The 24,013-nt window shown below is 38.1% G+C and overlaps 2 protein-coding genes across 3 annotated transcripts in view; one reads left to right on the top strand and one right to left on the bottom strand.

The window, feature by feature from the left end:
- The window catches only part of PSMD1 (proteasome 26S subunit, non-ATPase 1), a 64,877-nt gene that overhangs the window by 22,168 nt on the left and 18,696 nt on the right, over positions 1-24,013 (top strand). The window contains exons 17-18 of the mRNA XM_062498830.1: positions 21,493-21,607; positions 23,454-23,570. Of these exons, the coding sequence (XP_062354814.1) occupies positions 21,493-21,607; positions 23,454-23,570 (232 nt within the window). The remainder of the gene's footprint in view (positions 1-21,492; positions 21,608-23,453; positions 23,571-24,013) is intronic.
- Positions 3,597-18,312, bottom strand: HTR2B (5-hydroxytryptamine receptor 2B). 2 transcript variants are annotated; one of them, XM_062498854.1, is made up of 4 exons: positions 18,299-18,312; positions 12,332-12,543; positions 6,531-6,731; positions 3,597-4,477 (listed from the first exon to the last, which is right to left on the bottom strand). In XM_062498854.1, the coding sequence occupies exons 1-4, from the start codon at positions 18,310-18,312 to the stop codon at positions 3,597-3,599; spliced, it is 1,308 nt and encodes a 435-aa protein (XP_062354838.1). The 2 variants fall into 2 exon arrangements, with proteins under 2 accessions (XP_062354838.1, XP_062354837.1); XM_062498853.1 differs by lacking the exon at positions 18,299-18,312 and having other exon boundaries at positions 12,332-12,641.

The following is a 24,013-nucleotide window of genomic DNA, read 5'->3' as shown; positions in this document are numbered from 1 at the left end:
CATTGACTAAATATCTCCTAATGTATTTTAAATAATTAAACAACAAAACAACCACCATACTTGTCCATTGTTTTTCTGAAGTGTTCTTCCCATAGTGCTTGGATGTTGCAGATCAGCTTGGACTTTTATCTTGCTTTTAGGTAGTTTAAAAATAAATTAAATATGCCAAATAAAGGTCTTTGTGATAATGAGGAAAGTTGAGCTAGGTGACTCTTAAGTTATTATTTTATGGACTTTGGGTTTTTTTTGTTTGTTTTATAGTCTCTGTACAACAATAACTCTAAATTATTATTGTGTAGGGACTATAGAGCTGGCCAGGTGGCTGATTTGGTGTGGGTCAGATTTGGAAAGAACTGGCAGCATTTTGCTCCAGAGAAAGGAATCCCTTTTGTTGTTTGTATGTGTTAAGTGGGAAGTGCATGATCCCTTCCTTCAGTAAAAATGTCTTGTGTTCTACAGCCAAATGACTGCAAAGCTTTATTAGTTATTATTTATACTGCTATCTTTATGAAAAAAAAAGCTGTAAAATGTTACAGTGCTATGAGAATGCTCTCAACTTTGCATACAGCATATAAAAACATATTTTATAAATTTGTGTTACCTAAAGACAATACTCCTGGATGTAGTCCTGAGCCTCCTTTTGTGCTTGTTGATGCCACGTGAGCAGTGTTGTCTGTAGTTACCATACAACAAACTGGTGCTTTCTTTCAGGAGCTTGCAGTGACTCTCTCGTCATGTCTTACTAATGAAGGTGATGTCTTTGTTCAGATCTGTTCTTATAGATACAGTTGCCAAAACAAGAACTCCACTCCCCATTATGTTTTCTTATTTCATAGTTCTGCATATTCATCTTTTCTTTTCTTGCTCTATCCTGCTTTCCAAGGCTATTACCTGAATTCTGAGCATGTTTGCTTTGTAAGTGGACAAACTCTGAGCAATGTCTTCCTGCACTTAGCATGTTAAGTGGAATGTTTTCCTCTTGGAAAGTGGAAGCATGGAATGTGCATGCTTCCTTGGCTGATTTGTTTCTGTCTGTGGAGAAATTTTCTTTCCCTGCAGAAAGACTGGATTTTTGATTAGTCACTAGTCCTTTAGATTGAGGTTTGTTGTTGCTGACTGAACTCAGTAACTGGAACATGCTGAGCTTCTGTTACAGTTACTAACATTGAGAAACCTGTGTACTGGCTTGAGAAAGTACTTCTCTGTTGGGTGAGACTTTTTCAAGGATTATTTCCTGTTGGTGGAGGTTTTTAAAGTACTGATTACAGAGAGGCCTTGGAATCTTGCTCTGTGGGACATTTAGGGCAAATTACTCCTCCTGTAAAACAGATAGCAGATTTGACAGGTATACAAGAACAGGGTCAGACAGAAAGGAACTGAGTTACCTCTCAGTTTTTCTAGATTCTGTGAGGCAAGTGTGATGTTTCTGCTGGAAAAAGAAAATATAAGTTGCTGCTGAAAGTAGGTGGTTGCTGCCTGCTGTATGAGCATTTTTTTGTTTAATTAATATGGATTTATTTAAGTATCAAGAGAGTTTTCAAATATGACTGCTTCTTGCTTTCTGACTGGTGGGCAATAACCCCTCAGGAATGGTGTTTGCCTTTTGGTGTTACTGCTCATGAAGGCTGGATCCTGCATTGCAAATTACACTTTCAAGATTTTTGCTCTGTGCATGGGTGTGATTGCATCTTCACCTGGTTCCAGGGCTCTGGCTTAAATAAGGCACTTTTCTGTGATGTATTCAGGGACATACCTGGAAGTTTTAGGGGGGTTGGGTTTTTTTAATTCCTATTCCCTTCCTGTTTGACATTCAAAGTAATCTAGGTCTTATTAAAAGCATTTGATTCTCAATGCTCAGTTTGATTTGATTTTTAAGTGTAGGTATCTTTTACAGTTATCACAGTCCATCCTTTCTGAATTTAACTACAGAATCCTCTTTAACAAATTTTGATTAGAATTAATCAAAATTAGCAGTTAGAATTTACTCTGATTTAAGTAGCTAGTGATTACCACCAAAAAGGGGAGGAAGGAGACAACTTACTGAAAGTACCATGGATGTGCTTTTAATGTTTTCGCCTGAAACTCTCTGGCAGTTGTTACAGTAGGCTCCATTTTGAGCTTAGATATGTTTTAAATTAAATATATATAAATAAATGTTGGAAGGAATTGTTATCTTTAGTACTTTCTGTTCTGGAGATGAAAAAATCCTAAGCCTTTTGCTGTACATAATTTTAGCATAACTGAAGAATGCTGAAAACATCAAAAATGAAAACAAAGCCCAAGCTGAAAATTTTACTGTAAATGGAAACTATTGAATAAATGGTGAGCTGGCTGCTTGCTGTAAGAACTCCAGTACTTTGGGGAAATCAAATTTCCTTTCCCAAAGAGTCTGGAGCTGTCAGAAGTTTCTGATTTCCCAAATAACAGATTCTGGTAGCTTTTTATGAATTGTGAGGACCAATTCTTTCTATTAATTTTTGTGTTCATAGTGAAGTCTTGAGGATGTATGAGAGAGTGCAAATTGGGACCTGTAATTAGCCATTAGTTCAATTAAATCATTAAGAGCTCAGCTAAACTGTGAATATGTGTAAGTGCATGCAGTACTATTGCCTCTGCTGTCTCTTAGATATTTGCTCTTATTTTCTTGTGAAGTAGCTGTTCTGTCTGTGATTACTTTTTGTGAACTACATTGGGTGGGGAGTCGCTTTCACTGAAGTTTCCCTGACCATTAAAAAGGAAGCTTGTTCATATAAATTATAGGAATGTTCCAGGTATTGTGTATCCTGTTTTTCTTATGATCAATTGTGTATTGTGTTAAATAATTAATTTGCTTAGTATGAAAAGAAAAAAAGAGTAGTCTTCTGTGAATAATTTGTCAGTATGGAGCTTATGGGTATGTGAATACAATGGAGATGAAATTCAGGTGGGTGAAATATTCTTCCCATCCCTACAGTAAAGGGATCGTTTCCACAGATGGAATTTTTAATCGTGCCTTATGGAATGGGCTTGTACATTGGTCTCTGGAGCAAGTGATTCTGCTTGTGATTTACACACCCTCAGAGAACAAGGAAAGCTCCTATGTGGATACTCAGTCTCAGCAGAGGAATGTATCTGTAGGAGGGAAAGCAGTGAGCTTGTTTGGTGGTCTGTTTACAGAGATTTAAATTAAAACCAGTGAGCTTGTATCCCTCTGCTATTTCCATTGTAAAACATCAACCTACAAAATTTTGTCTTCTTGCCAGAGAGAATGTTAGTGTTCAAACAGAAATTCTTTTCTTACAAAGAGGTGCTTTGAAGAGACTGAAGGTGATGAGAATTGAAGTCAGATACTTAAACTGATTTAGCTTTTATTTATTTCCCTCTTCCTTAGGCTACAGTTCTGCATGAGTCATTTGTCGTGGAATGAAGTTGTGGTTGCCAGCATGGGGTCTGGGTTAAAGTAGAGGAGACTTTGGAGGAGAGGAATTAATATAAATTTATAAGATATTGCTTGCATAAATAACAGAAAACAATAGTATTTATACCCTCTTACAGCACAGTTATCTAGAATAATACATACAGTAAAGTAATGTGGTATGGACATGGCTATCATTCCACTATACATAGCTGACTTGTTCTTCTGTTTTATCAACCTCATTCTCGGTGAGCAGCAACGTATCCAGCAGAATGGCTGATGATGCTTGGATGGGTGAGCTCTTCAGCCTCATTGGGCTCTGGTACATAATGGGGTTAATCCCATTTCTCATCCCATTCATGACAAAGAGCTTGGAATTTTCTGCTACAGAGCTTCTGAAAGAGATCCTGCTGGATCGCTGCCGAAGGGCCTTGATAGGCTTTGTGGTCTGATAGTTGCAAGTGATGTATCTGCTGAAAGCCTCCCTAAATGTTTTGTTGAAGAGTGTGTATACAAGAGGGTTCACTCCTGAGGATACATACCCTATCCAAACAAATATCTCCAAAAGCTTTTGAAAAACCTCCTTGTTGCAGGAGTTGCACAGAACTGAGCTGATGTTTGTTATGAAGAATGGGCACCACATCAGCAAGAAAAGAAAAAATACAATCCCCAGAACTTTTGATGCCCTTTGTTCATTGGTTATCGTTTGCATGGACTTCCTCCCAATTGTGGATGTCCTGCAGATAGACATGTCAGTGGACAAAGCCTGGTCCTTTCTGGAGCCATTTAGCATGGCCACCTTTTCTGGTGAGGAGGCAGGTGTTGTGTCACGCTGAAAGACTGTGGACACTGTGGACCAGGTGAAGCGCTGGGGCGGCTTGTTGATCAAATAGGCCTTTTTGCGCAGCACTTGGATTGTCAGGAAATAAGTGACGATCATGATAGCGAGGGGAATGAAGAAGGCAGCCACTGATCCGTACAGAATGAAGTCATGAAAACGATCGGGCATCAGGACACACGTGATGTTTGTGGAGTTGCCATTTCCATCCTCAATGCCTCTGATAGGGACCGGAATTGCAATGCCTGTAGGAGAAAAAACAAGTGCTTCAGCAGAGGGTAATTGCTTGTGATCACTGAGCCTGAAGCCTCGGGGTTTCTAAGGAAAGGTAATTCCTGAGCTCTGGAGCAGGCACGGAGTGATGGACACAATGTGAAGGGTTCAGAGCATCACATGGGTAATTGGGCAAGCAGTACTTTGTAAGACTTGGCAGGCTGAGCTTTAACAGAGTGCCCTTTCTAAGGAGGTTGGACCTATCTAGTGATTGAGGAAGCAGGATAAAGTAGCCAGCTTTTCAAGTGTAAAACACATTAATTACTCTGACTCTGATTATTAGAATTAGTATGGCTTTTCCTCCAGTGAAATATGTTTCCATAATGCCACCTTCCCCTTTCTTTCTCTTCCCCAGAGTAACCTTTGCACTTTCTGAAGGGCAATTTTGTAAATACATAAATCTTGTCTTTCCCTCTTCTCTTAGCCACATCAAGTGACTGGACAGAGACAGCTGATTTTTTTCACCCTGCTTGACTCTTTCCTATATACAAGTAGCTAAATAGTTGCCAGAATTATTCAGTATGTGTTTGAGATGGATTTGTTGTTTAAAGTCTCTTACATATTTAGGAGTGTTTAAATGAGGCTGGCTGGCTCTGTAATTCACCACTCGTTTAAAAAAATGTTAGCAGTCTTGTCTTTTAAATGAATTTTTTATAACCACTAAATTACAGTCAGCACTTCATTTGCCAGCAGTCTGACATTACAACAAAAACAACAGGTTCCTTGCTGTCTGGTGAAGGTGATTTGTGCTGTTTTCTGATACCACTTAATGAGATATAGGGATTTACTGTATTCCTCTGCTACTCTGCTTACTGAAGTTGGTTTAAAGCAGCAAGAGCAAAATGGGTTACCCTTCAGCAGTTTGATCCCTTTCTTAATTAGAAGCACATGTTCAGTTACAACAAGCATTTGAAATGAAGATTGAACCAAATTAACCTTTGATTTCGAGAACCTGGCTCAGCTGCAGAGTAGTTTTATGTTAGATAAAAAGAAATTGAAAAGTACAGCTCTGTTTAATGGCAGTAAATCACACATTAAAAGGTCAACTTGTGAGTGTCTTGTCATGCTAAGTTTCTTTTTTTTTTTTGGGGGGGAAGGGGTTGGTGATAGAAAAGGTGATAGAATGGCGTCTTTTCGCCTGTCATCACTGCTCTTCCAGAAATTTTTTCAGCTCAGAAATTTGAGGTTTGCCTCAGCCAAGAAGGTGGATGTACCCATTCTCCTATACATCATTTGCCTTATTTATGCAGAATAATTTTGTTTGGTCTTGCACACGGAGCATACTGTGCAAGATCATATGCTAAGGATGTCTGGAGCTTGTTTAAGTTATTTGAATTGAATGTTTTCACTTCCTTATCTCATTTAACGGATTCATTTTTTAAGCATTAAAGACAGGTGAGGTGCCACATGCACATCAGAGACACTGATAGCATAGAAGTTTGTATGTTGGTATAAATTTCTTTGTATAAACATTTCAGGGTTTGATTTTTTGATTATTTGGGTTTTTTTTGTTACACGTTAGCCTTTCTATATAGTGTCTTATACTTAAGTGTTAGCCTGGATGTTACCAGGCACTCATTTGTATCTTTGCTATAAATAAGTAAGCCTTTTGTACTTCCTTTTTGCAGCACAGAATTTTACCAACATCTGCTCAAGGCTTAAGATTGTGTTTGGGACAAAGTATAGCATCACAGGAACATGAAATCTTGCTTTCCCAGGAGACATACTGTGCATGCAGATATTGTCTTCTGAGTTTTGAACTTTTAAGACCATGAAGAAGAGTGATGATTAATACTCTGACTCAGTCCTTGACCTTTCTGGTGAACTTAATAAGGAGCAGTGGTTCAGGCAGATTTTTATGATGTAGTTATGCATGATCCAAGAGGTGGACTTTGGCCAGCCTGAGTGTTACAGTCTCCCAGTCAATAGTACTTGGCCAAATTTTCCATTTTCCCCACATTCCACCTATTGTTTTGGACATGAAAAGCTTCTGTGTTCCTTTTCCAGTCTCCAGGTCTCACGTACCTATTGAAATGAGCCAAACCACGATGATTTTGATGATTGTTGTAGCCCATGAATTGTACTGGCTGGCCTGGATTGGCTTTTTTATCGCAATGTAGCGGTCCAGGGAAATGGCACAGAGGTGCATGATGGAGGCTGTGGAAAAGAGGACATCAAGGAACAGCCAGATAGGACACAAGGCAGTTGGTAAAGGCCAAGTATTGTCTGAAAGAGAACAAAAAACTCATTGGAATCTAAGCTTTTTGAGAACTTGCAGTGTGTCATTTTCCTGTGGCATCAGTATCTTTGAAAAGTTCATAGTACTATAGGAACTGAGCTTTGTCACTGCCTCAGATGGGTTCTGTCTTATATTTTAATTAGTTCCTAACTGCCATAGTTGCTGCCATCATATTCATCAGGCTACTTGTATACTATGAACCTTTCTCTGTCTTTTCGTCCTTTTGTGGCAAGGACTCTGGCTTAAAGAGTTTATAAAAAATGGACCATGACTGGTTCTTGTGAGCCTGCTGTTAAATGATTCTTTTCAGCTGTTTCTGCTTGATAGTCCTGTGATTCAAGGTTATATTAAATGGAGGAGAATAATGAGTCATAACCAAAGTATTAGTCATTGTAAAACCAGTACTGAATCTTAGGAGTGATATTGAAGAATCTCGTTTACACATCTTTAAAATGAGTTTTCTGTGTCACTTGGCCACGGACAGTGCCACTAATGTGACAAAGTAGTGCTGTTCTGTCTCAGTAATGATTTTATAAAAATTGAACATTTTTGTGCATGTCCATTTTTTTTTCTTCCCCAAGAACCATGGCTTAGATTTTAAGTCTCACATCCTGTCCTTAATATTAATCTTTAATAAATAAATAAATAAATAAACCAACAAATGGTTTAAAGAAGTAACTGATTTGATGGGCTTGAAATGTTTTTGCTCACTCCAGAAGAGTGACAGCTTCTTTTGACTTTGTGATGAAGGATTAGTTCAGATAAAAGATGAACAATAGAAAATGTGTTCTAAAACTTAAAGGATGGCAGATAACACAGCTGGATTTCAAGTGAGCAGCTAATACTTCTTTTGGATAGTACTCACATGCCATTCCCTGGATTATAACTGCTTTGAGTTCTGGAGAATCCCAGTAAAAGAAGTCTTTCCTTTTTTAGTTAATTTACAGTTTGCAGAAGAAAATACTTTGCAACAAAAGGCCCATTTGCTTCTTTGAAATAAAGATACATTTAAACAGTGATCTGATACAAAGCAGTCTTGTACATTTTTGAGTTGCAAGAACTTTTGTGAGTTGACAAGTGCAACTGAACAGAGAAAACTTTCTTTTTTCTCTATTTTTGTCTAGTTTTGAACTGGGTACAGAAGGCAGTAGGTTATCACATTCATGATTATAGCATTATGTCCTGCTCTATTTGTGTGTAATAGATGCTGGTTTTTCTCCAAACAAAATCAAAGTAAACTTTAAATGCAGTAACTGATAAGAACTGAAGATTATGGTTATTATTTAAATGAAACAAATGTAATGAAACTGATACTTTGAAGTCCAGAAGACTCACACAGTTATATAGGATTTATTCTATGGTATATTTTGCTATAACTTACTTTAATTTGTAGGTTACACCTGCAAAGCATTGTGCCCATTGTTTGAGGCAATACTCTGGGCTGAGTTCTTGTGCTTTTCTAGTGATGTCTATCACTGTTGGCCTATTCCATTCATTTAGGAAAACAATGGAATATTAATTTCCTTTAATAAGTCAGAAAGCATCTCTGACCCTTGAACATGATGGTGACCTGCTTGGTTGTTGTCCTGCTTTATAATTCAGAATATAAAATGAATATGTTCTGCCAAGTAGTGATACGAAGCCCTTAGCAGGTCATGCTAAGTTTGGACTATTCTGACTCTCCTACTATAGATCTATGTTGTGGAAGCAGACTAGAACATTTACAGGGCAGAGATTCTCCGCTCCTATTTTTTTTGGGAGCTAATAGGGATTGGATTTTTTTTTTTTTTAACATCTTGGTTACCTGACAAAGATGCCTGCCTGAAAATTTGTCTGATTTCTCTAATTGTCAGGTCATGTAAGTGAAAAAGAAATTCCTTCTCCCTACAAACCTTGCCTCAGATTCTCTCAGCACTGCAGTAGTGCCGCTATTGCAGATTTTGCTTATTTTGAGTCAAAATAAGACTGAATGCATGCTTTAAGATTTGTCTTGCAGTTTAAGAGCAGTAAAATGGGGTTTTACTGCAACTGTCTACCCTTGATTAATCTTTATTTAAGAAAAGCTTTATTTATAGGAAATACCTTGGAAATGTGTAATCCTTAAAACAAAGTACAGTATAGAAGAGCTGCTCTTGCTGTAAGCCAAAATGTTTTCAGAAAGCTTAAGAGAAAGCACTGCTTGTGTACATGTCTAAGTATGATTGAGAGAAGTCTTTAAATAGACTTAGAAATCATTTGTTCTTCTGCTCTAAGGGCTGCAGAAATGTGTTACCTGTAAAGGGCTTTGTTGTTGTTACATAATGATGCTTTTGCTGAGATGGAAATGGATATTTTCAGTCACCAGGTCCTTTAAGCCTAAGCTTCAGTCTTCACACTGATTTGTGTCTGTAGCTGCTGTGGGGTGTTCACCCTCATGGCAGTACTTGGCTATGTGGGCTGCCAAGGCTTGGTGTCTCCAGGCTGTTCTCTAGTCTTTTTTAATTTAATCAAAATATTTTTTTCAATTAGGCTTACTTTCTGATAAACCCTTGTTTTCTTACTTATCTTTAGATTTGAGATTTTGGAAAGTAGTCCCCGATTAAAGTTTTCTCTAGCAGTTTGCACAAGCAAGAATTAAAAATCTGTTGTGGTTTAACATCAGTAATGGGGGAAGATTGGGACTGGTTGCATGTGATAGATTAAAATAATGTTTTGCAGTCTAGTATGATCAGCATTACTTTCTGATTTTAAGTGGACTATTACTGGGAGGAGAGAACATCTTTTAAAAGATGGTACACGTGTTGTCTTCAAGTAGCCCATTGCCCACCAAGCTGTGGACATCAGACTTCTTCCTGCTGCAGGCTTTGCAAATGGGAGGAGCTCTCAAGTTTGTTTGCTAATTACACTATTCAATGAATTTCAGTAGTTCTGAGTGTTAGAAATTTGGGTAACTGTTTTGAAAGCTAGATTTCAGAGAATGCAGTTATCTCCTAGTGGGCCCTCCTTGGTTTTTTTTGGGTTTTTTTGGTTTTTTTTTATAAGAAATGAGAAGAATTTAGCAAGCCATAAAAACTATGAAATGTTTATGTATTCTGACACTCATGCTCCTAAATTAAAATTGCTGCATATGTTTGTACCAGAGTACATTTTGGTTGCTCTGCTGAGAATAAACCATGTACTGCTCATGGCATTACACCTGCAAGTGAGTTTACAGATTCATTTATTTACTTATTTTTAAAAGGGGCAGCTCTTTATTAAGAGACAGTGTGTTTCTGAAATTTTTTTGGTGAATGTTCTGTCAGGGTATGGAGCCAATGTCTGTAGCAGATTTTGATTTTTGTCACACCCTGTGACACATCAGTTTGTACAGTCAGGATTTTAATGTGACTACACTTCAGTTCACACCTTTTCCTTCAAATCTTCTCCACATAATTAGAAGTCAGTCCCAAATCAGAAGGATAATATTTGTACTCTGTATCTAGAAGCTGCACCCAGCTCTTTCATTATTATAGAAACATTCCTGTGTGGAGGTGCCAGGAGGCTGGATTTAGTTTGCTGTCTGGCTGTCAGTGACTATTCTTTGTTCGAGTAGTTATCTGGCTAATGTAGCTTCAAGATTTAGACTTGTTATGTATTTAATGTCTGCTCTGTCTTCATTCCAGTAACTCCTCATGTTTTGCTCATGCTTTGAACTTCTATAAACACCTCAGCATCTTCTCCTAGTTGGTGAAGAGGCAAAGCAGTTTTTCTGATTGGCTGCCAAAGAGAGACTTGTGTGCAAGAAATTTCAGTTTTAACCACTGTTGTGTGGAAGGCAGGTTGTGATCTTAATTAATTATAACTGATTTTACTACTTTCTGATAAATTTCCTGCACCATGAAAGATGTTTTTGTTTGACTTTGAATTCAGATTCCTAGCATGCTTTAAAAACTTTAGTAACCAGGGTTTAGCAGTGGATTAATTGAGAGATTAAGGAGCAATAGAGTCCTTATGAAGTTATAAAGGAAAGATTCGTTAGTCTAGCAGAATGAAAATAATTTTTTTTAGAAATCCAAAACAAGAAAACTCCACCACCGCCAAAAACCTACTCCACAAAATCCAGAATTTGCCTTCCATTTATATTGATTACTAGTCAATGCTGGTGCATTTTATGGCTAGTAGCTTTATTGTTGTTAATAATGAGACCTTTGCAGACATTAAGCAGTTACAGCATCCATGTGTAAGTATGGAGATGTGTATCTGCTTCTTCCCTCTCCCACATACATAACATACCAATGTTTTCTGTAAGTGACTGGATTTTTGAGTTAGAAATCACTGTCTCAGTTGTGTACATTCAGTTTTCTTTCTAGAAACTGTTGATTTTAAAAAATCCCTATTCTGTGATCTAAATGTTGAATTCTGACCTCTTGTTCATACTTCTGTTTAGGGAGAAGTCTGTAACACACAGAAATTCTCAAGGCATTTAATGAATAAACACATTTGTTGATAAAGTGATACCAGTTTTCTGTAGCAAACAGAAGCTACTGATGGTCTTTCTGAAATAAAGTTTATGATTGTGTTTGCTTGTTGCTCAGGCAACTCTTAGAGTCTAGCCTAGGAAAAATGAACTCCTTCAGCCTTTCTTAGGACCCAGTGTACTTTAAAGGTAATTATATAGATATCTAAGTTAATTGATTTTTTTTCACCATTTATGATATGAAAATAAACAATTTAAAACTTATTTTTAATTAAAATTTAGCAGTAAAAGAGAGACTTTCCCATGGACTTGCCTCTAATTAGTTGTCAGGAGCAGTATCTGAAATAAAGCTGTGTGTGAGAGGCTGTGGAAAAATCATTCTTGTTCTGTAAGGACTAACGAGAAAGAAAATGTCGCATTCAATGTTTGCTCATGTGAAAAAGACCTATTTTATTTCATATGAAGCAGACTAAATGACAAATATGTATCTCAAACATTAGGTACATGGATTGAGGTTTCCTTGGCTTGACAGGTGATTTAATTGTGATGTCTTATGAACCTGTTGCTTTCCTCAGGGTGGGATAAAAATCAGTTTCTGTGAAACCAGTACTGGTAAAGTCTGTTGTCACTGATGTTGCCAGGGGCCATCTCTTACTGACCATGTAAATATATGTGACTGCTCATGGAGTCAATACTCAGATAAAATCAGATGCTTTACTCAGAGAAAGTTCAAAACCTGTTCGGTGCACCAAACAGATACCTAGCCTTGATTTTAAGTTTTTTAAGAGAATACTGCCTGCAATTAGTTTAATATAATACAAAAAATACGAGCATTGTGCTGATGTTATTAAAAATTATATTACATTGTACAAAATGTAATTCCCTATGCTTCAGCTCCTGTTTGAATAGTTTTAAGTCTTGGATGATTTTTTGAATGGTTTGTTTCAAAGGAAAGAATATCCACATAGTTGTACTTCCCATAAAGAGATTAGGCTATAATAAGGTGAGAGAGAGAGAGAAGATTTAGCAGTCCTTATCCGAGTGATTTTTAAAATTGTAATGCTGGAAAGCAAACAACTTTTCTGTTTAAACTAGACCTCTCAGAATTGTACCCCATATGCAAACCTGATGAAACAAATGTGCTGCACTTACCAAATAATATTATGAGAAGGGCAATTGGCATCACAAACAGACCCACGAGCAAATCTGCCACCGCCAAGGACGTCAGAAAGTAGTTGGTAGCATATTGCAATTTCTTCTCCAGGGACACCGCCAGAATGACAAGTATGTTCCCCCCAATGGTGGGGATTATCACCAGGAGGATCAGCAATGCTACCCAGTGCACTTTGTTTCCTTGTTCCTCACTTGGGTAGTCCTGCTTGGGTTCTCCTGTTACTGAGAGAGGCGACAGAGATCCACTGCCAGCTCCAGATCTGTTCAAGGACTGTAAAGGATGGGACATTTTTGTGTGCAGGGGAATGTCTTCAGGAGCTGTATTTTGTGCAGGAGTTGCGTACGGTGTAAGAGTTCTCCGTTCCTCTCTGGTCCAGGATGGTCCTGAAGAAAGGCCAGCATGGTCAGTATAGTGAACTGGTCATCTGCTATTTTGAGATACTATAACCATGTCCGAGCTGGTATCCAATATTTTTATTCCGTGCCTTGCTGGGCACAAAAGAGTTTTAAAAGTGAAAGTCCTGTCTTGTGTCCATCTCTGTCAGGGGTCTAGTCTCCATTTTATAGCGATGTTCAGATTTCAGAAGATTATAAGGAAAAAATCAGTAGCTGTCAAAAATAAGCAGTGCGTTAACTTCCTTTTTTTTTTTTTTTTCTGCAGCAGTAAAGAGTGATAGATGAATCTGAATGTGAAACTATTCCCTTTAGGTGCAGTCTATGTAGATTTGCTCCTTCTGGGTACAAACTGATGCAGAGGCAGATGCTCGAGTTGTGTATGTGCAACTCCTCCTCTCCCGAGTGTCTAGTCTCCAGCAGCATGTGCGTAGGCTGACAGCAGTTCCCATATTTCCCCTTATTAAGAATCCTATTTCTCCTAAGAGGGTAACCCCAAAAATATCTTCAGAAATTATGTATGAGGTTTCCGTTTTAATCTCAGCGCTTCCTAATTTATCAGGTGAGGGTCAGGAAGCTGCAGACAATAAAACACTGCTGACAGTCTCAAGGGGACCGTAGATTTATCGAACTGAGACATCTAAATTTACCCATTACTTGTAGGGGTGGGGGTGAATAAAATGCTTGTTTTTGTAATCTGAGCAAGGCTTTTATTAAGCACAGCCCATTCTCTCCCTCTATCTTTCTTTCTCTGTCTCTGTCAACTCTGCTAAACACTTAAGGCTTGCATTTCCTCCTTCAAGCAGAGACCCAAACAGCTGTCCTAGCATTAAACTGAACAAATGCTCAGTGCCTGAGATTTGATGTGTTGCAGTTTTCAGGTGAAGAAAGCCTTACCTCTTTCTCTTGCATTTTAGTAGAGTTCACTTTGCATCCAGGAAGATCCTTTATAATTTTCTTTTTCATCATATGGTGAAAGTCGAGTTTTTTCAGTACTCTCTGGAAAACAAGTTGTTCATTTGTTTTTGGCTTTTATATTTCTGAAGCTTGTCTCTTAGTGTGCTTTTTTTTTTTTGGTAGCACATTTCTTCTATCAGGAAGATCAAGAATTTCTATTTTGGGAAAAATGTATTCTCATCCAGGTATTTTCTCCAACTCTGAAATGGAGGTGAAGAATAATTCTTACCATATGTAAAAAGTATAGAAATAAGGTTGTATTCTCTTTCGGTGTCCTTTAACTTCCATTCTTTTTTGATTTTACTTGGGTGATCAGCAGAGTCCGTGTGCAGTTCTCTTTGTTCATAAGCAAAGCTCATGGTTTGCTGCTACCCTTGTTCGTAGATTGACTCCTTCCAGTGTATCCAGCTCCAGTGTTTGAAAAGCAGGCAAGGGAGTGGGTGGGGGGTTTTCCTGGAAACGAGACAGAGAGGGTTAATTGATTCACTGTTCCAGCACTGTAATGTGTGTTCCCCGTAGCTGTATCAGGATGTGCAGGTCCTGGAAATGACCCTTTTCACTACAACATTCTGTCTCTGTGCACCATAGCATGTCTGTCTGTCTGTCTGCTGCTTGCTCTCTGGGCTCTCTTGCTCACTTGCTTTCTGGACTGAAGCACAGTTAACCCTAAAAAGTTCTGCAGCCCTGTAAACACTCCAGGATTTTTCTTGTATAACTTTATAAAAGTATTGTCTAGCACACTTATTTTAAGTGTGCGCACTGTTACTTTAAAACTTTCCTTCTGCAGCTGCTTTTTATTATCCTGAGTGTTCTCTTTTGTTACCTTCCAGCTTTCAGTCAGATGTATGTGTAGCCTTATCATCATCTTGTACAGTTCTGCATTTAAATGGAAATAGAGTTCACTTCCAAGGACATTAGCTGCAAAACTGTGTAATAAGTCCTTGAGTAAAGGCCAGAAGAGACCATGAGATCATGGTCTGACCCTCTGTATGACACCAACCATTATTACATTCCATGAATTGCTGGTGTTCACCAGACTTGAGCTGGAAATCAGGTCCTTAATGAACTGTATATCAATTTATATAAAAGAGATAATTCTATCTCTAGAATGCAGGTAATGTGGGGCCAAAGAGAGAAGGCTGCTGTCAGAAATTAACAGAAATACTTAGTGTACTCAGATCGTACAATAGGATTTTCAGTTTTTACTTGTTCCTTATTTTTCCTGTTTAAAGGAAAACTGTCAATAAGATTCCATGCTGTATTCATTTACAATTGAAAGTTGATTTCTTTATTCATCAGAAAAGTATATAATACAAAAATGAGGATTAGTGCAGCTATGGTAATACTGTTTCCTTTTCTGGCCACCTCCCTATTATCACCACTGACAGTACTGAGAGAGCAGAGCACATGAAAACATATAAAAAGTGGAATTTGAGACAGGACAATACCTTATTTGGCTAATGTGGATTCAGTTTTTCTTAAGCTCCACTATGTTTAATCAACTTCTGGTTTATATTTTCTAAATCTTGAAGGATATCCTGCCATTAATCTAGTAGTACTTGAAGTTTTTACTGCGGCTTGTTCTCATGAAAGCTAATGAATACATTTATATCTAATTGAAAAGGAAATTATTTTTAAAATACAGATAAAACCAATTATCTCAGGAACTTGCAGAAGATGATACAGGTTTAGTGGTATGTTGGCATGCAAGCATTTTTACCTCTTTGGTGCATTGTTTAATTTCAGAGAGATGAAAAACATACCTGCCCTTTATGATGTTTTCTGTACCTTACCAGGTTTGAATCATTTGAGAAACACATCCTCTGTTCCAAACCTGCAGCAGGTTCTTCACTGTATCTTCTGGCCAGGCTTTTTGTGCAGGCCACTGTCCTGCCCCCATGTCCAGCTCTTCTCCTGTGTTAATGATGGTAAACCTTAAATCTTGTTAGACTCCACTCCTGGTCCACTGTAAGTGGCATATTTGAACCATACATAGATATTATTTTTATTTTCCATCCCTTGCTGTTACTTCTGTTTTCAAATTGTCAGTGCTATTTTATAGAGCCATGTTTCCATCATATGAGCTGTCTCTGGTGAGTGCTATTCTGTCAGTATATATCCCTCAAGTTCACTTGCTGTGCTGTACATAAGATAGTTGCAGGAAATTCCTGGTTTGGGAATAGCTGAGATAATTTTTGTTCAGAGAGAGAGATGGGATGTTTAGTCTACACTGAATATATTACTTTGTTGCATTTTTCTCTGCAGATATTCTGTTTTATATTTATTTCCCTTTCTGTTGCACATCCCCTCCTTCAGAAATGACTGCAAACTGTGCAGTTAATATCTGCATTTCTTCTTTGTTAACTCATTCATGGATGAAATTAAACTTCTGTTAAGCTTTTTTTTTTTTTTTTTTGTAAATTGCCACTGCACCACTAAAACAACTTGTGGAAATCGTTCTGTATAAAATGATTAATTCATGACCAATAGTTTAAAAAAGTTATAAATATTTACAATCTTTTGAAATATGGCTGGGGACACTTAATGAGGATTTTAGAAGATATATTTGACATTGTTCTTCGATTCTCTGATGTTTCATTTTCCAATGAGTTGTATAGTCTTAAATATTTAGACTAAAAAATAAGTGTATGTTAGTGATGCTTCAGATGCTTCCATTTTTAGTCTCAGTCATGAGACCAGTGTGCTGGGTTTTTTTCAGGATTCTGTATATTTACTTACTGATGCTACCATATATTTGTATCTATATATTTATGTGAGGTTTTATATTTAAAAATTGCTGAAATACAAAGAAAAATGCCAGCAATGCATTAACCTTTCAGATATGCATCTTAGAGGATTGGAGATAAGTACTCAAAGGATGTGGTTTTAACTGGTCTGTGATCTAAGACACTTGAAGTGAAATGTGTTCCTAGATATGGCAATCTGGGTTTTTAGTTTATCTGGTTGCATGCCTCTTGGGAAAAAGATTACAGTGGATTTCTAAGAGCCAATGTACGTAACTGTGATCCTCAACTTTCAATAGCCCAATAAGGCTCTTGCAGGCAAAGCCTACTGAGAACTGTGATATCAGAACTACGATACTGAGAATTATGAGGTGTTGCAATTGTAAAGACTTTCAGAAAAAAAATCCAAAAAACAGCAGTTTAGGTCAACACCATGGACACCTTCTGTGTCCAGCTGACCTGGATGGGTTTTTTCATGTTATTCCGTGTTAGCAATTAACATCCCAGTTTTCATTCTGTTAATTTTTGCACTGGGGGCCTAAGGAAAGTTTTCTTTAATCTCTCTTTGGCAGTAATGAAGGATTCAAAATTATCTTTGGTTTCTAGGCTACTTACAAGCTAAGTATCAGCTTTTTATGGAGACCATATGACATATATAAATATATATATATATATATATATGTCCTTATATATATCCAAGAAATAACAGCCCCAGAAAGGAGCTCAGAGTTGGAGGCTAAAGCAATTGTGGAAGTCAGGCAGCTCCTCTGTGTTTTCACTGGTTCTAGTTTCTGGGAAGATTCAAAATCCATAGTGTAGGGTGTTTGTTTCTTGTGGAGGTTTCAAGAGCAACTAGTTGGTGAGTAAAAGTAATAAATGCCAGCTCTTATGTTTTGCTGAGAATCTCTTATTGCTGTCTTGGTGCATCTTTATTTTTCTTTATGATTTTGTCTGACTTCTGAAACAAACCAAACTGGATCTTGGAGGAAGTCCTTCATCTGCAGCCCATTTATCACAACAGTAAAACTTAACCTGATGTAAGAGTGGAAACAAAGCTGTAGCTGACTACACTGTTGAAGTCCCATGGAAGAAACTTCTTGAGATTTTTGGCTTCTTTATTCATTTAGTTTCCTGGTAACAGAACAAAGTTGAAGCTAGTTATGATGTTGGGGTTTTTTTGTGTACAGGTCCGGGTTCACTGACGTCTGTGGTTTCATGGCTTATGTAGGAGCAGCTGAGCAATTTTCAGATGAAAATGAAGGAAATAATTGGGCCATTTTTTTGTCATCATTTTGCTGTTGTAGTAAAGTGTAATTGCAAAAGCAAACTGCTTGAGTAAAACCAGTGTTAGGAAAAAAGGAAGGAACCAGTGCATTAAAGATAATTTGGTTTTCAAAAATAGACATTGCCTATCTTTCTGAGATACACGGCCCAGTTTAGAGACATGCCTTAGGCTTTAATGTAGGAATTTTAAGATGGAATTACTGGACTGTGTTATGGAGAGGTCATACTAGAGGACTATGATAAATTGCTTCTGTCCTCAAAATATATGAAATCTACTCCAGGCTTAGAATTTTTATTGTGACTTTAAAGAGGGAGGAAAAATTTGTGTCTGGAGATAAAACTTCTGCCCACTGAATCTCCAGACGTTATTCTGGTATTTCATGTGATGTTATTTTCTGTGTAACTTGAAGTAATGACAGATATCTGTATTAGGACTGAGTAGGAGTAGTGGGTTGCTGAGTATGAGTTGTGACAAATAATTTCTCTTTTTTAGTAGTGTTACTAAGATTTCTTACACTGTTCGTTATTTCTCTCCGTCTCTCACCAGAGGTTTCTACTCTGTAACCACACTAATTCAGCCATCAGCAGTCAACAGAGTGGTGGAGATCTCCAGCAGGGAGCCAGAAGGGTGGACTTGGTTTGGGAGCCTGTGTGGGGCTTGGTACAGCAGAAACTTCCTCCATCAGCAGGAGGACTGTCCCTCTGGATTGTGCTGCATGCCACATCAGCAGCTCCATGGGCTGTGCTCTCAGTGAAGGGCCAGGGGAAGGAGAACATGGTCATGTTTTAAACATAGTCCCCAACTGGACTACCAGATGGAAGTAATACCATGGGAGCACAACTGCAGCCTGCTTATGTGGGCTTTTTAACTTTTCTTTTGATCACTTGACAGAATTGTTTTGGGTTTTATAAATTTTATGAAGTGTGGGGTTGTGTTTATATGGGCTGACCTTTGGCAACACTGTTAGGACTTTGTAAAATATCTCGGCAATAAGGGAGTAAGCAAATGTTATTGCTTAACATTGGTGCCAACAGTGCTTTTGTGCACTGCAGTCCTGTTCCTCTGATACACACTTTTTCAAGACTCTTTCCCACTTTCTGATTTGCCTCCTAGATCTCTGTTAAGTGAGAAGACAATTTTTGAAGACTAAGATTTTGAGAAAACTGAGGAAAGTAGTGGGACCTGTTAAGTTGCTGCAACTCTCCAAGTGGATTTATGGAAGGTCTCCTGTAAAAATGTTTGACTGTTTTATGGATAGATTTGAAATAAAAGTATTTCAAATAATGGCCACAAATAATTTAAATCTGGCCAAGAATTAAAAAATCAATTACTGTACATTAATATAATAAAAACTGTGTTAGAACTTCTGAGTCTGCAGACACAAATATGTGTCCAAGTTAATGATTCTATAAAATCCAGCTTTCTGAGCAGGAATTAAATGATTGATGTTTCAGAGTGCATAATTACATCTTTGCCAGAAAGTGTTTTTCTCTTCTTTGGCTCACAATCTGCCTGTTTAACATTATCTGAAGTAAAGCAAACACAAAGGTGTTAAGGGTCTTTGTGCAAGAGCTCAAGTCTTCTGTGCAGCTGAATGCTTGGCCTCATTTATTACAGGATTTGTGTCTCCTGGTCTCCACATCAGCTCATTTTTAAAAAAAACATTGTCAGCATCTAAGCTGTTATTTGAGGAAGAGACTGATAGGTAGTTTTAAGTGTGTCTTTTAGTTTGTTGTCTCAATTGATAGGGCATGACAGAATTGTTCTGTTGCCCAGCTTTTTCTCCCTTTCTTAACATTTGTCATCATGGCTGCATCTTGGAGGTAGCAGTTTCCAGTAGCTTTGTGTTTCCTTCTCTGTTGTGTTTTGTTTTTTGCTTTTTTTTCTGCGGGTGTGGTTATAAGGTGATGTTGGTAGATGGGACTCTTCCCCCCTGTGGATGCTTTGGGAAGACTCAAATGGAAGTGGTGGGTGGGGAGAAGATGTAGATGCTTGCTGCCATTACTGCTGAGGCATTGAGTAGCCTCTGAAGCCTGGGTGCCTTTGGGTCCCTTCAACAGTTCAGGAGGAGGACTGGAGCCTGTGTGGTGGTGCTGCCTGTCTGACATCAGCTGGAGTAGGAGAGAGGAGTGCAAAGAGAAGTTCAGGACTAGTTGTCAGAGGAGACCATGGGAAAGTGTTTAAACAGGAATAGCTAGAGTAGAAGTTAATTCATTGCATGTGTGAAGTATGAGTGTGTCATTGTATGAACATGTCTGCTGTCCCCTGTCACAATGAAAGGAGAGAATGAACTTGATTATTGCTTGAAGTCTTTTTCGTTACTGTTTTCTATGATTCAGCTACTGATTTAAATAAAACCCAGGCTGGAATATATTCTATAGTGGTTTTCTCTCTCTTGACTTGTTGAATGCCTTGACAGGCAGTGATTTTATATGATGCTATAATTCCTGTGTACAACCAGATACTGCTGTGACCCTTCAACCTTCATCTTTTGGTGTAGCAAATGTAAGAAAGGAAGCTAAAACTAAGGTGCTCTTGCCTTCTTCCTAGGTACATTTTAGTCTGAAATCAGTTTATAGCAGAAGTAAATGGCTTGCATGATTGCTTATAGGATTGTGAATGTGGCAATTAAAATGCTAGTCTGGACTGCAAGACGCAGTGAGATGGCACGAAGAGCCAGATGATGCTCATTCTATAAACAGATATAATGAAATCGCTTACAATTTATAGTTTTACATCTTTCTTCTTCATGAGCATGCACTTATCAATTGCATTCCTGCATTGCTCTTGTGTTCATTGTGCCATGAAACTCAATATGCTGAAATTGGCAGTGTTTGATATTATGGAGTGGTTTGTGCAGCATCAGAATTAAAGGAGGGATAAATATGACCATGAAGACAGGAAGGAAATCAATATAGTAGCACCTGTGAGTTCTGCAGTACTTCAGAAATACTCATTATTTTCAAAGCCGTTTGCATTAGCAACGTATGCTTCTGGCTGTGACAATTTAAGGCTGTCTTTCATCTTCCAGCACTGGGCTGGAAGTTTTGTTGCTGTAGTGACCAGCAGGACATTTTTTCCCAGCTGGTGAGGCATAGAGCATATACACCCATTTCAGGTCTCTTAAAAGGCAGCAACGGTCCCAGTATGACACTGTAAGTAGTAGTAGTAGCAGCAGTAGACATTGCTCATAAACTGGTTGGAAGCGTGTGTTGTATTAGCATTTCCTCCTGTGCTGTGATTTACAGCAGTAGGTGGGGGTGAGGAGTCTGCAGAAGCCATGATTTTAAAAGGGAGTTTAGGACCCACCAATCTTGAAGGCTGATTGAATACTGGAGGTGAGTTTTGTGTCTACTGATGGGAAGTTTAGTACTGTGTGTCTTATGGAGGGTAAACCTCTGGTAGTGGAAAACCTGTCAAAAAGGCATGATTTCTGGAGATAAAGACCTCAGCCTCAATAGATATATCATTCTTCTGGGTGATCTTTTAAAGGCAGAAAATAAGCACTAAGGAAGACATCAGTAGTGGGAATTGTGTGTGATTATCTGTAGTGATAGGGATGTTTATTAATTTGTTTATTAATCTGTTCTCTTAGGCCATTTGTTCCTCCCATCTGGTTAAATTTTGAGAAATGAAAGAATATACAGTGTGGAAGAACAATTTGAATTTTTTATGTATGTGAAGTCACCACATTTTGAAGCACAATATCATTTTTTGAAGAATACTACTAATAAACAGTATTTTTTTTTTCCTTTCTCTAGGACTCCAGAGCAGTGTCCGAGCGTGGTTTCTTTGCTTTCAGAGAGCTACAATCCCCACGTGCGTTATGGGGCTGCTATGGCTTTGGGGATCTGCTGTGCAGGCACTGGAAATAAGGTGAGGGCTACAAAGAAGCATCTGAGGCCAAGACTGTTCCTGCTTCCTCCTGCCACAGACACATTTGTGTGCAAACATCACGCATTCAGATGGAATTCTCACACGTGTACACTACCAGCCAGCTGGAGTGCAACACTACTTTAAATTCTTTAACTTTTCTGGGCATAGATTTTCTTTTCCTGCTTGTACAGAACAGATAAATTAGAATGTTTTTATACATTGCTGCCACATTCTTGGAATTTTGTCTTCAAAACTTTTCTTAGAGTTTTCTTACTGTCAAGTTACCACTGAACTTTAAATATATGTTCAGTTCTCCAAAATCAGTACTCCTTTGCTCTTGGAGTGCCAGTGACTGGAAAGCAGCAGGTGTTTTGCTTAACTTTTAGCTCTTTTTATCTTTCCTGTAATACACTATTCATGGAAGATCCATGTACTGAAGTTGAGTGCAATGGAATTTAATTAAATTTATTGTAGTTTCAGGAGTGTAATTAACAACCAGTACATTTTATTCTCGCTTTCCATGTATCAGTGAAGGTTAATTCTCCTGGATGGTAACAGACTTTTATAGCAGGATTCCTACTTCTGCTGTGGGAAGTGAGCACTCAGTGGAACAAGCAGCAAGTAAACTTGGGAATAAGCTTCCTCTGCTTCTCCCACATGTGTGTCATAATCTGTAGTGGTACACAATTGCAGTTTCAGAGCAGGTGCACAGACAAAGTAAAATCTCATGCTTCTGAGTCTTTGATAAATTTCTTGCTTATCTGTCTCATCTCTTCCTGTATTAAGCACTTGGTCTGTGGCTCTTGCGTGAGTGCTCCCAAGTGTCACTTGTGCTGCCAAAAGCACAGAATGCTGACGTGCACTGCCTGCCATCTTTAGTAGCTAAAGCATGCAGATTTGAAAGCAAATCTGAGAGTCCTATTTTTATCCAGGTCGCTTTATTCTCAAGTGGAAGGTGGAATCAAGGAGTTAGTTATTTTTAACCTGCTGCATCTGACAAGTTAATTTAAGTGGAAATGCTTTTAGTCGCAAGAATGAGTCTTGTTTTATTTCCAGATACATTGTGTGATGACCTAAACCATCTGATTACACAGAGACATGTCTTCCAAAGCTTCTATTAGTAGGTTTTGAAGGCCCAAATAGATTCAATTTTGGAGATCAAAAAGTTCAGCTTTTTGTCATAGTGGGTGTTTAATCCATGGTATTGAATGTCTGCCAAAGAGTGAATGACTCATTTTCAGGTGAAGAAGCACAGCCCCCAACATAGCTCAGATGGCAAAAGCAGTCTTAGTGAAGCCATGATGTTGTTTTAGAAGTGGCTTTTTTAATAATATTCTATATAAAATGAACTTGTTTTTAAAAGCTTCACCCTAATGGAAGAAACACCATGAGGGGTCTGAACTGGGAGTCTCTTGCACTCTGCATTCAGCTGCATTTGTTCATGTTCTTTTAAGTTTGGACAAAAGGGCACTCTGAACAAGAGTAAATTATAGTAAATGCTACAGGTTCTGACAATACAGTATAAGGTCAAGAATTTGGAATGTACTGTGATGAACGCATCTGTTGTTTATACCTGTTGTTTAGCTGTTGCCCTGAGTCTGCAGGTAGATCTTGTTTCTTCCATCATTTGTTTTTAGTGTTTTCTTTTCTTCACTGTTTTTAGATTAAAATCTAGAGAAATAGAGATTTCCACTTTATTTGCCAAGAACAATAAAAAAAAACATTTTTAAAGTATATCTGATAGCATCAAATCCGATACCCTTCCATTGGGGAATTGAATCCTGGCCTACTAAAATTAATACTGTTAACTCTGTGACTCTGTATTTTATTTCTTCATTTCTTTTAGGAAGCAATCAATTTGCTTGAGCCAATGACAAATGATCCCGTGAACTACGTGCGTCAAGGAGCTCTCATTGCATCTGCCCTTATCATGATCCAGCAGACTGAGATCACCTGCCCAAAGGTAATGTGCCATACCTCACATGCCTCTTAGGTGGGAAATTGTCTTGGATGCCAAATCTCTAGTGCTTGGTGCTGCATGTAAGCACTGGCAAGAGACTGCACATATCTTGTAAAGAGCCAGAGCTGAATGTTCAGTGGGAAGCTCCTGCTTGGATCAGAGCATGTGCTCTGAATGATGGGAGCATGCCTGATGGATGGCAGCATTCTAACCCTGGGCTCTACAAGAATAAATACTCTTCCTTAAAAGGTCTCAAAGCATCTTGTAATGATAGGAAAGTGATTGTAAAGATATTGGTTTTGATGATAGTAAGCTTAGTTTTGGATGTGGTCACTATGCAGAGAGGTCCTGTTAGAACAATGTTTCCTTTGTAGTTGGTCTTAACGTTTTTCAGGTGAAACAACTTCAGAACTGTCAGAACAGACTTAGTGAGTTTATAACAAATA

The sequence above is a fragment of the Cinclus cinclus genome, chromosome 10, assembly GCF_963662255.1.
Source record: "Cinclus cinclus chromosome 10, bCinCin1.1, whole genome shotgun sequence".
In the NCBI taxonomy this organism is placed as follows: Eukaryota; Metazoa; Chordata; class Aves; order Passeriformes; family Cinclidae; genus Cinclus; species Cinclus cinclus.
This window is presented reverse-complemented; position numbering and strand designations above follow the sequence as displayed.

What these genes read in the sequence shown, in the direction of transcription:
- HTR2B (XM_062498853.1), bottom strand. Translation starts at nt 12,641, where the DNA reads ATGTCCCATCCTTTACAGTCCTTGAACAGATCTGGAGCTGGCAGTGGA. An exon ending in CCTTCTCATAATATTATTTG is followed by an intron (nt 6,732 to 12,331) that starts GTAAGTGCAGCA and finishes GTTCTCTTTCAG; the next exon opens with ACAATACTTGGCCTTTACCA. An exon ending in GGTTTGGCTCATTTCAATAG is followed by an intron (nt 4,478 to 6,530) that starts GTACGTGAGACC and finishes TTTCTCCTACAG; the next exon opens with GCATTGCAATTCCGGTCCCT.